Here is a 12,746-nt window from a genome sequence, read left to right on the forward strand (position 1 = left end):
AGGAAGGGATGCTCGCTTGGTGGTGATGAAGATATAATGTGCGGTGAGGCAGGGTGTCTGCACTGCGGTTTCACCTCTGCAACCCCCCCCCCCCCCCCCCCCCCCCCCCCCCATCCATTGTTCGAGACTATTATCAGCTGTTCAATTATTCAGATGATATTTACCAGGGCCAATTATACAGGGCCGTGTCCTGCAGAGAAAATGGCCTGAGTGTTTTACTGTTGCACTCAGAGGCGGAAGAGTGCGCTGCTGAGGCTGTTCAAGTGGGGGGTTGAAACCTTTGGCTGGACTTGTTTCTTCTCAGGGAGTGTCACCACAGTCACAAGGATTGTTAAAAATCGTAAATCATGATTTCAGCCTTTTTTTTTCAAACTCACTTTTGAGTTGTGTTTATTTCCTTTTGGTTTCCATAGAATTTCTGTTAAACACTTTCTCTACCTTTTTTTTTTCTTTTTCTTTTATTTCCTCACAGACTATAGGCAAAACAAACACCCTAGACTCCCCAGAAGGAATTGGTCGTTAAGTTTCTTATGTCTTTGTTACGCAGGAGAGGACACTGGTGTCTGCGCTGCTGTATCATGGGAAAGGTGGAGAGGCTGTTCTGAGGCACCGTGGGGTTCAGTTCAGGGTAAATGTCTAAATTTATCCCTTCACACCCATCACCTCCATCCAGTGCAGGTGGACACCAAGTTCATAGAGACCAGATATTTTGTGTCATCACTTTGTCTCATCATCACTTTGATGTGCAGCACAGACTGTTGGGGCAAACACCTTATACCCCTTAAGTCTCTCTCTCTCTCTCTCTCTCTCTCTCTCGCTCTCTCCTCCTTTCTCTCCAACTCAGCTCTCTCACCACATCTCCATCATGACAGTAAAGTAACAGAAAAAGTTAAAAAAAAAGACATAAGTGCTAATAATAATGATAACAACAATAAAGACAACAACAACAATAATCACAATCATAATAATACAGTATCAAGTGCAGTCCATGTGTCTCCATTTCTACATCTTTTATAAGCACCAATTAAATGGTAAGAAATGTGGTATTTCACTTGCAGAAACACATTGTGTCCTCTATATTTAATATCCTAAACCCTCTGAAGACAACTTAATATGTAAAAGGGTGAAATGAAAGTGGACAGAATTACAGAGCTGCAAACATGGTGTTGGCCAGAATCTGAGTTTCAACTTGGGATATACCAGCAGTCTAAGCCCTTAAATATGAAACACTACTTCCACTGTCACAAATGTTCTGAGAAAGGACTATATACAGAGGCTTGATGCAAGCCCTCAGTGCATTTAAAAACATTTCACACCAATAGTAAATGTAATTGATTTGCTTCAATACAGGCCAGTTTGCAGGTTGTACTTACTTTGTGAAGGTCGAGGTCAAGCTGAGGTAATTGTAGCGGTGATAATCCACACCAAATAGTTTCTCAAACAGGTTTTATATCGTCTCAATCCTCATTATTTGGGAAAAGGAGGGATAAAGCCTTTGCTAAATAGTATGGGAAAACTATTCAGGTGTTATTCCCCTTTTTGTTTTTTTGAAATATCGAAAGGAAGGAGAGGCAGAAGCCACAGTCACAAAAGAAATTGTTTTACTTTCCTTTGGAAGTTCAAAAGGGATCTTGACTTTCCAGGTTTAATAAATTATGAGGTATTTCTCTTCTCAGTTATATCGTCAGAGAAAGAAATCAAATCAAAGCCAGGGCTCTTGGATCCTTAAGCACATTGATGTCTTTGGTTTTGCAGTTTGTTTGTTTGTTTGTTTGTTTTTAAAGCAAACAGCTTCTGTCGTTGACGGTGATGTGAAAAAAAAATCACAACTTGTTCCGGTCAAGTAAATCCGCTCTCTTGCTCATTTTAACCATGCGAGACAGAAGAAATAAAAGAAAATAGACGCAGTTTCAGCTGCAAAAAAACGTCCTTTCTGTTCGTTTTGAAGAGGGAAAAACTGTTAACCGGTTTATATTTTGTTACTATAAGTGCACAAATCCTCCCGTCTCCCATGTAGGCTAAAAACGCAAATGATAAAGATGCGGCTCCTCTTGTCTGCAGGGTGCGTCTTTTATTCCCCCTGTGTGAACTTTAAAACCCTCTTCTTTAGTTCACAGTTTAGCCACAGTCCGTGTGTCAGGAACAAGTCCTGACACATCCGACGAGATAAATCCGTCTCCTTTAAAGAAAAAAACAAAACCAAAAAAAAAAAAAAACCCAAAAAACACTGTTTCTTTACAGCCTGTGGACAGGCTACTCTACAAGCACGTTTCTCTGTATATGGTCCTTGTCCTCCTCCGACGCGCCGATCCTCCGCCGAGCTGTCTTCAAATGATGTTATAAAATATTCACTTCTCCCAAAGAAAATCACAATCGGCAGAGCATGTTTTTAAGTTTTTTTCCCCCGTGGACTCACAATTTGGGGTTTTCAGACTTGTTTTGTCTTCACTGATGAGTGGAGCTGGCGGGCCCACTGTACGCAGTAACCGCGGCTCTCTCCTCCTCCTCCTCTCTCTCTCTGTCCTCGCTGTAGCCTTCTGTCTGCGTTTAAACACCATCTGGAGCTCCTAACCTCTCTCTCTCTCTCTCTCTCTCTCTCTCTCTCTCTCTCTCTCTCTCTCTCTCGCTCTGTCTCTCTCTCTCGGGTACCATCAGAGGCAAGAGATGGCAGCTATTGTACAGGAATCCTTCCTGAATTAAAGGAAATCAAAATTGAGCAGCACAAAACCCACATTCGTGCAAAATTATTAAGATTAAGCCATTGGAAGCTAAATATATAGAACGGTACCCGAATGAATGCCTTTAGAACTTATGGGTTACACTTACCTAAAAATATCTATTTTTACCATAAAATGCAAAGAAGAAGACGTAAATAATATAAATTGTATAAATATAGGCCGGTGACTTGTAAAAAATAAAATATGAAATTTGAATTTGATTCTGCCCAATAATTACAGAGAGCAAACCAATCAAATCAAAAAGCAGTGAATTGAGTGAAATACAACAGTTTTACCGTCCCGCTGTCTGCCCGTGGGGGGCGCTGTTTCCTCATATCAGGACAACAGAGGACTAGAAAAGCAGAATTGAGTCTATTAGACTCCAGACTTTATTTACTTTATTCAACACTTGAAAACAATACAGGAATTACAATGAATGCCAAACAGTGTCCCTGTCTAAACATGAACACACACAAGTAAAAGCTGCATAGCTTGTAAAATGTATAATGTTTTCTTTGTGTGATAGATAGTTGGCTGCATGTTCTTTTTTATTGACCTGCATGTATTATATGCTTCTGCTTCTGGTTGTAATGAGCACCTCATAATGTAGCATAGTGTGGTCCTATTGTGTATAGTACATGTTATCTTTAACATTAATATATTTTATTATTGCTCCATGTTTAAACACATATTTAATTCACTGTTCAGCTATGTATTCGTTTTAAGGTGTCTATGTAACATCTGTCCAAGTACTTGCAGATTAGGTTGCAAATAACAATTATTTTATTCACTGATTCATCTGTCAATTATTGTTTTTGGAGTAGCTGATTAATTGTCTAGTCAGGAAATAGGCAAGGTGATGTCTTCAAATTGTTTAGTTTGCCTGAACAACCATCCGAAACCTAAAGGTATTTAATTAACAAACAGAGAAAAGCAGGACATTCTCTCTTTTGAAAGGCTGCAACATTTTTCTTCATCAAAGACCCAAACAGTTAATTGTGTGTCAGTCAATGAATTGAATTAATCCACTGATCATTTCTGCTCTGCTATGAAAAATAGACCTCTGGCTGACTTTGTTGCATTTACAGGGATGTTTGTTAATGTGCATTACTACTAAATAAACAGACAAATATGTGATAGGCAGAAATACAGAGAGGGACCCAGATAAAGGCAGGTACATCTGGTTTGTTTATAGTGAGAATGCTCCACCTGTCCACACCGGACTGTTAGTCCCTCTGCCCCACCTGCCCTCTCTCTCCCTCTGGCGGACTCACACACACACACACACACACACAACACCAGCACACCATACACACAACACACATAACCATGGAGGGGGACAGAAGACAAAGCTGACACCCTCCTGACCCCTCCTGTGTCTACAGAACAAACAGAACCAGCTTGTAAAGTACACACAGACAGCTGCTCTGCCCCGACTCCAGTCTCACCAGCCTTGCCAGCCTCGAACACAAATGCTGCCTTCAAATGGAGCCGGGAGGACTTTTGAAAAACGCTCCAGCACTGATTAAATAATGTGAGCAAGCGTGGAGGGGGAAACCCCAGTGCTCTTTGATTGGAATGTAACAGTTTCCTGCAGAAGGACTGACTAACCCTGACTCAGGGTGACCTGAGGTCCAGTGCCAGTGTTCTTGTTCAAACCACAATATGCCGCTTCACTGTAAAAGGTGCTGCTGTCACCGTGGTCATACACAGAGACACATACACACAGTGAAAAGCACTGACTTTACACACATAAACAGATGCATTGGCCATTACGAGCTGGGTCTGTCACAGGCAGAGTGTGTAGTGTACCATGGTGGAAGTACGGTTGTCAAGGAGATGGATGGAGTGTTACTGAAACTCATTCTCTATATTTCTCTTTCTCTCTTTCAGAGGTATGGCTTTAGGTGGCTCTGTACACATGCAGCATGAGATGTGTGTGTGTGTGTGTGTGTGTGCATGCGTGCGTGTGTGTGTGCGCGTGTGCGTGTGTGTGTTTCCTAAGTATGTTACTGTAGGTGGCTTATTTGTTTCCTGTGCAGAATACTGAAAAGGGAAGAGGTGCGTGTCTGTGTGGCCTTGAGTGACAGAAAGGTTGGCAATGGGGGTTGCATCCAAAGAAAGGATTCCTGTCAAGGTGACAGCTCCAAGATTGACAGGATGCTATTCAGCCCGGGAATGGCGTCAGTCAACCTGTCAGCCTCCCTGTACGACAGCCTCTCACTCCTCTTAATTTGGCCTTTTGTTGGGCGGTCACTGGGTTAGCTCCGACACTCCATGTGGCCGGCCCGATAAACTGCACAATGAAACACACACAAGGTGGGAACTCTCGATGCCTCGATGAACTCTCCATAATACTTGCGACTGGAAACCCCTTTGATGGCATTAATGACGAAAACCGCTTTGTCTCCTCTTTCTCTCTCCCTTCTATCTCCTCTGTCAGCTCACAAACACACACACCCCACCACCCCCTGCTCTGGACTCTATTATGTTGACAGCATCTCCTGGATGGTTGAGCACTCTCTGAGGTACAAGAACTAGGTTTGTTCATTGTGCTGCTATGGAAATGACTATTTCTGTGTGAGTGTGTGTGTGTGTCTGTGTGTGCATGTGTGTGTGTGTGTGTGTGCATGTCAGGGTAAAGGCAAGAGAGAAACAGAAGTTTGCAGCATTTCCTCAACACACACACACGCACACACACACACACACACACACACATTGTAAATCCTTTCCTATAGTGGCAGTCACAGGCTAGTGTGTTGAAAGGAGATAAGGTCCTGAGCCGACTGAAAGGAACGCTAGACCCATTGTGTTCCTGCGCTCTTCTCTCTTCTCCTATCCTCTCCTCTCTCATGCACATTCAACAGACAATACTCATGGTGTTGCCATTAAAGACACCAATATAGTCATAAAAGGGGAAACAGAATATATCACTTGATCAAAACTGAGAAAAAAAAGTAAGTGAGTTGTGTTATGCTGATTGAAGCACTGATAGAACTGATTGGGAAATTTCCATTTGAGTCACATGCATCCTCCCTGAATATGAGTTTTGTAATTTAAACACTGTTTTCTCTGATAGTGTGCTTAAGAGGATGTTGTTGTCTCACTTTGTATGTTAACATCTTTAATGTGTGTTATGTCCTCAAGCTGCTCCATAGTGTTACGAAAGAGGATGAGACAGCGAGAGAGAGAGAGACAGAGAGAGAGAGAGAGAGAGAGAGAGAGAGACTTTCTGTAATACAGCGTGGTGTAACGGATCATTGACCCACCCACTCAAGCACGTATGCTGGAATGCTGCTTTTACAAATTGCACCCATAGACCCCCTGACATTTTGTTTGCAATCGAGCAGCAAAGTGTCAGTTGTTTGAATCATCCAGACATGATGGGAATTCAAAATTCAATCCATGCTCTTCGGAAAGAATAATGTCCTTTGAAATACTTGACTTCTAGGGTTGTTTCAGCCACAGAATAGCTCTAACAAAAGCAAAACACAATAGCTGTTCCAATCTTTTATTCCATTCCAAGTGCTATTCTGTTTTTTTTAAATTTAGTTTATTTGGGTTTTTTTTTTTTTTTTTTTTTTACAAATACTAAAGTAAGACACATTGCACTACCTAAATCACAGTTCACTTGTCTTTAATCTTTCATATGCATAAGGGTTTTAACCTCTGAGCCAAGCAAAACAAATGGTTGGGTCTGAATTTTGCATCAACAGCATGAATCCATGGATCCAACCTGCCTTGTGGCAACAGTCCAGGCTGGTGTTGGTGGTGTAATTGTGTGGGGGATGTTTTCTTGGCACACTTTGGGCCCCTTAATACCAATCAATCATCGTTTGAACGTGGCCATCTTCTAATGGCTACTTCCAGCCTGATAATGCAAAAGTCGCCTCAACCTGGTTTCATGAACATGAAGTGAGTTTGATGAACTTCAGTGGCCTCTAGATCTGAATCCAGTAGAATGCCTTTGGGATGTGGTAGAAGCTCTCAATTATGATAAATGATGTGATGTAATCATGTTAACATGGAGCAGAATCTCGGAGGCATGTTTCCAACATCTTGTGAAATCCATGCCATGAAAAAACTGAAGCTGTTTAGAGAGCAAATTGAGCCCCTACCCAGTGTTAGTGTGATGGTCTTAATGAGGTACTTGGTGAGTGTAGATAATGAAGAATGAGACACTTTGATAAGACTGGTTATATTCATTTGCAGGAGGGTTTTAGGATGACTCATGTGCGAATGTGTGGACTTTAACTTCTATATCCATACATGCCGTTACAGTAAGTTCAACTATCTGTGTTTTCTTTAGCCAGACTGCCAGACTGAGTAAGAGCACTGAGCACAGTGTCACAGCTGACCAACAGAAGTGCAAAGTGACAAAGGAGGAAGTGAGGCACCTGATTACATCAAGTAATGACTCAAGAACAGGATATGCAGCTTGAGCACAGAGGGAAACGGCACGTAAAAAGTCGGCAGTACACAGGTGAATACGTCCCCATACATTCACATGAGAAAGTCACTGCTCTGTATGACTGTGTTTCCCAAAAGATGCGCGCATGTGTGTGTGTGTGTGTGTGTGTGTGTGTGTGTGTGTGTGTGTGTGTGTGTGTGTGAGAGAGAGAGACAGAGTGTGTTTGTGTGTTTGCAGACAGTTGGTGGTGCTGGCATTGGAGATAGTGAGTAGAGGGGGATGAGGCACTGTATCAAGTTGTGAACATCTGTTCCTCATAGAAACCGCAAAGCTGGTGCTGAGGAAATAGAGAGGATAACTGCTCTCTCTCTTTCTCTCTCTCTCTATCTCTGCCTCTCTCCCCCTCTCCCTCACACATAAGTGTGTGTCTCATCAGCACCTTGCCTCTCCTCCCACACATGCCCCTCACTTTTTTTCCATTTACTATTTATTCAGAGAAAGAAGAGAAGAGAAAAACTCTCTTCTTGCATCATCATCATCATCATCATCATCATCATCCATCTTTTCTCACATCGTTGATGATCTCTGTGTCACATTAACTTGCTTGTATCTGCGCCAGAGATGCAGTGATGAAAGCCATGTGAAAGCAAAGTGAAAAAGTGGACATCACATTTTCATATATGCAGTAAGGTTACAAAATGTGTCTAAGTTCTCTACTCTCATTCTGACGGCGATGACATTGTTCATGAAAACTGCTGAGATGTGGTGACATGGTAAAAGTCCAGACAAAACATTTTTGTATAAGGAGGGGAAAAACTAAACTACAGTAAATGTGTTGGCTATTTCAACCCCAAAATCCCAAAATACATCAGATTTTAGAATTTACCTATCTTGGTGATACTTTGTGAGATACTACAATCTGACAAAATATCATCAAGATAGGTAAAGTGACAAAGTTATGTCCTTATGTAGTTCTATAAAAGTTATTACTGGTGATATGCCTCTTTTTGTGAGAGAAAGCCGTAAAGAATAGCCTATTCATAGCTATAGAGGATTAGGATTGGCACAAAATTATGAAGTCTATGATACAGCAGACATGAGCCAAGGCTTTGTTAAGGATTCACTGCACCTTTTCCATCAAAGTCCCTTGATTTAGTCCTTGCTCCTTTTCTTCCTCTCTCCATCTCTCTCATTGCCTTCCTCCCTCTATCTGGGCCTGCTGTGAGGGTGTGCTAGTGCTGGGTGGCAGTTCCTTACTGTAGAGTGTATGAGTGTGCGTGCGCGCGTGCATGTGTGTGTGTGTGTGTATTCTGTGTGCGGCTGATAAGACCCAGGGAGAAGAGCCAGCGTGCCGACATATTCTTGCCACCGTGGTTATCGCCCGTCGCAGCTGTGCCTGAGCTCTGCGACATCTGCTCCCTCACAGGAAGCCTATGCTGCAGCTCACAACACCTCACACACACACACACACACACACACGCACACGCACGAACACACACATAACTATTGCTTCTCCATACAGTCTGAACATATTGGTGGACTATATCCACCCCCCACCCCCTCACACACACACACACACACACACACACACACATACACATACACATATACAGCCACATCAGGTGAACTACTTGAAACAAAGAGCAGTGTTTACATTTCACACTGACACATTTTGATTTCCTCAGCATATGCATGTGTGTGTGTGTGTGTGTGTGTGTGTGTGTGTGTGTGTGTGTGTGTGTGTGTGTGTGTGCGAGACGAATGGGTTGGAGCACCGACACCAGAGTTCTACTGGGTTTTTATCACAGAATTACAGGGGGGATGCTTATGACTAAGCCTAATTATAGAGGCCTTATCACTGCGACGTTCACAAAGCTCATTACTGCCAAGAGACGGTAGTCGCTGCAGGTAATTCACTACGTTGGGTATTAGTCCTCGCTCTGGCTTACAGTTTCTACATATTTAGAGTCTATAAAATTAGGCCTTTAATGTCTGATTCTTAATGCATCTCTCTCTCCTCAAACACTTTGCTGATTTAAGTGAAGGTTTTCATTTTTAGCTAAAGGCAATACTTCAGTGTTTTCAGTGCTTTAAGAATCAATTACATTTTTTCTTCTCTTCCCTTTTTTTTCCTGGATGTCTTTCAAGTATCCCTCATCTGTCTGCAAAATGCTCCTTTTAAAGTTTTCCCTCTGTCATTCACTGCGATGCACCCTCATGACCTCCATGTGTATTATGAAGCTGCTGAGGCTGAACAGTGAAATTGCAGAACTTATAGTTCTGTTCCCCGCAGCTGTTTGGGGAAGCCCAGAGGAAGAACCCCCTTCCCCTCCCCTCCCCTCCTCTCCCCACCCACCCAATGCTCTAAAAACCTCTTTCCCTTTCCCTTACAGTGCCACAGGATAAATGTGCTCCACTGGGCTTGTTAACAACAATGACAAGTTTATTTGTGCTTGACAGCTTATATGAGAACCATAACACATGATAATAAGGGGATGCTGTTGAGAAAAATTGTACTTGGTGGCCAATTTAATCCTGACATAATGATTCAGTTTGGTCTCTAAAGTGAGCCTGTTTAATACACAAGGCAAAAATATTCAATCAGTGCCCCTGGGAAACAAGCCTATAGATAACCGTTGCATGTAATAATTCTGGAGAGGAAACATTATTTAGATGGTAATGTTTGATGTCATTCTAACCTTGAAACCCCTCGCTTCCGTCATCAAATAACAGGTCTGCTAGCAAGATGAAGAAACCTCACATTGCCCCCATAGCATGCGGCGCTAAGTCAACACAAACTGATTATCCGTCAATCACTCCAACTTAATGAGCAGACCTGACAGCTGCGGGACCCTCCATCACTCATCACGGTAACGCTCTGCCGAAAGATTTCATAAAACAGGTCCTTTGGGATGACAAGCTCCTACCTTCGCTACATCTGTAGTGGCTGCTGGTTGCCAGGTTGCGATCAATGCTCCCAGGCTGGGGTCTGTGGGCAACGTGTTTATCCTTCAGCTCTCGGTGGTTGATCAGTGTGACCGTGGGCACACGTGGAGCAAACGCTGAAGCAGAAGAAGTCCCACCTCTCAGGTCGGCCTTCTTCAGACGCTCCAAATGGACCTCAGCAGACATGTTCGTACCTTCGAGTCACCACTGCTGAGATCTCAACACTTTCTTCTTGAGGGGAGGGGGGCTTGGAGTTTAAGTGACACACGGTGTTACCGTGGAGCACTCTGGTGCACACTGACAGCCTGTAAATCCAAGTGTGGTAGCAGAAACAGTTGGCAGGCAGTTAACTCCAAAAATCGCTACTAGCTCCAAATATCTAGGAAGTTTTCCTGCTAAATGTTCTCTGTCATAAAGTGTGCTTGAGGCCTTCCATGTTTATCCTCATACTTCTCATGCACTTTGCCTTTGAGACCCCAGTAGATCATTATACGTCCCGCTGAACTGCCACGCAAGGACAGGGACTGAGCTGCAGTTAAAGCTCCAAACAGCGACAAGTCAGAAACAGCCAGAGTTTGCTTCCACTTTTTCCTTTCATGTCCTCATCGAAAACTTTGATACTTCTTGTATTATTCCTGGATTCCGCCGGTATTTTGTCTTTGTTTCACATCTGCATGTAGCTTTGTGTTACGGAAATGCATGATAGTTTTAGATTAATACCCACAGTCCTCGTCTTCAGTCACAAGTCTGGTTTGCAGTGAACTTGGCACGTTGCTTGTATATCTCCGTTTCTCTCTTCTTTTCGTTCCTCTCTCGATCTCTCTTAACTCCTTTCCAGCGTGTGTATGAGGCAACCCAGGGCATGTGTGTGTGTGTGTGTGTGTGTATGTGTGTGTGTGTGTGTGTGAGTGAGTGTGTGTCAGCGGCAGGTCAGCTTGCCTTGTGGCTCTGGCTGAGGGGCTGTGCTCTCTTCTGAACCCTCCTCCTGCCCTGCCTGCCACTGCAGCTCAAAAGAGAAGTGTGTGTTTGTATGTTGCCGTTTGTGTGTGTTTCAGCATGTTGCATGGCTGCAGCCCCTGGGGAGGCAAGGCAGCAGCTTTGGCTGTGGTGATAGCAGCAGGCAGCAGGACCTGGGCCTCCTCTGTCAGGAACCAGCTGTGTCTGCGGCCAGCAGCCACTCCTTCCCTGCTTGCAGCCTTCATCCTGAGACCCCCCCCCCCTTCCCTCCTTCCCAAGATCCTTTGCTTCTGTACACCTTGAACACTGTCTTTTGTTCCATATCCAATAACTCATCCCTTTCGTGCATCTATCTGATCATTCTTAGAGTTTGTGTAGACAAGTTCTCTTTTCTATTATCAAACTGATTACTCTAACCTGATGCTTTTTCTCCCATGTTGTCCTGTATTCTTTAATCAGCTCCTTTTTCGCTAGCATGCATCTCTCTGTTTTATTTTCTCTTTCCTTCCTTTGGCATTTTTTTGTGTACACGATGACCCCAGACATGGGCATTGTCGTGGTTAAATGATGATGAGTACAATAATGAATGAGGATAATAAATGACAGGTTAATTCTATGCAAAAGTTGATGACAGTAATTCCATCATGGCTGGAGGATGGTTGTGGATCTTCTTTGCATTGTTTCCATTGGTACCTATGGTCACCTGACAAATCTAAGTCCAGTATTCACTGCCCTTTTGGCCATGGTTCGATCCTCCATCTACAGAGAAAGATACATATATCTCAGCCATTTTGGTGTTGGACAGATAGCTTTTTGAGAGCTTGTCTACTGGAAACAGCAACTTGGTGTTTTATATGGTGTGAACAATGAGAGCCATGAGAGTCAACCTTTCAGACTGTATGCAAGAAGGAAATTCAAAGCAACAAGCTAAAAGAGTTCTCCCTGGGCTGTGCAGTGAAAACACTGTAAAAACATAGTCACATTAAAACAAATCTCGTTCCTGCAATTAATTTTGTTAAATGAATTAATTTTTTCTTTATTTAGTCAGGTAGTCTCATTGAGATTAAATCCTCTTTTTCAAGAGAGACCTGAGAATTGAAAAAATTAAAAAAAAAAAAAATGTTTACATTCAAATATGATTTCCAGTGACCTTTTCACCAGAAACTTACAGCAGTATTTTGTTTTGTTCCACAGAATTGTGTGGTGGGTTGATGTGGGCAGCTCCTCTCACCACCTCCATGTTTACGTCTAATTCCTCTACCACATAAACAAAGGATTTTCCCTTGAAAGTACTTTTGATGAGGTAGATAAGAATTAGGGGCCAGTTTCTTTGAAACTTGGACACATACATCAGTCACTTAATTATTATTTTAAAAACCTGTGTGTTGTAACCTGTTTAAATTTTTTTTAAGATATAAAATGTACAGCAACCTTATCTATGAGGTATCTTTTCATAGATGCCACAAAGAAAAAGACACTTAGATTTTCCTTCAACCCCTCACCACACACACACATCATCATGTGGGTTAAAGTAAGCAATCACCTATAAATAGAGCATGCAGGGCCACGCCTGTTCACGGTGAAAAAAAAAAAAAAAAACATATGCTGAAACATTGCTGTCACACATTTGGAATCAAAGATGCTAAAATAAACTTTACAAAGTTGGGACAGCTGAAAGTGGCTCTGATGTGAGCAACATTGTCACCATCACCTCC

At 42.7% G+C, this 12,746-nt stretch overlaps 1 protein-coding gene across 5 annotated transcripts in view; it reads right to left on the reverse strand.

Annotated features, from left to right (window-relative positions):
- The window catches only part of cbfa2t3 (CBFA2/RUNX1 translocation partner 3), a 41,004-nt gene extending 30,043 nt beyond the window's left edge, over positions 1-10,961 (reverse strand). For 3 of the 5 annotated variants that reach the window (XM_022767931.1, XM_022767929.1, XM_022767928.1), the window contains exon 1: positions 10,056-10,961. In XM_022767931.1, the coding sequence (XP_022623652.1) occupies positions 10,056-10,260 (205 nt within the window). In that variant the 5' untranslated portion in view covers positions 10,261-10,961. Of the gene's footprint in view, positions 1-1,373; positions 1,702-8,257; positions 8,285-10,055 lie in introns of those variants that run through there. The other 2 variants (XM_022767933.1, XM_022767932.1) reach the window with 2 other exon arrangements.
- Positions 10,962-12,746: the final 1,785 nt, after the last annotated feature.

Source organism: Seriola dumerili, unplaced genomic scaffold (genome assembly GCF_002260705.1).
Source record: "Seriola dumerili isolate Sdu_G_001 unplaced genomic scaffold, Sdu_1.0 BDQW01001299.1, whole genome shotgun sequence".
Taxonomy (NCBI): Eukaryota; Metazoa; Chordata; class Actinopteri; order Carangiformes; family Carangidae; genus Seriola; species Seriola dumerili.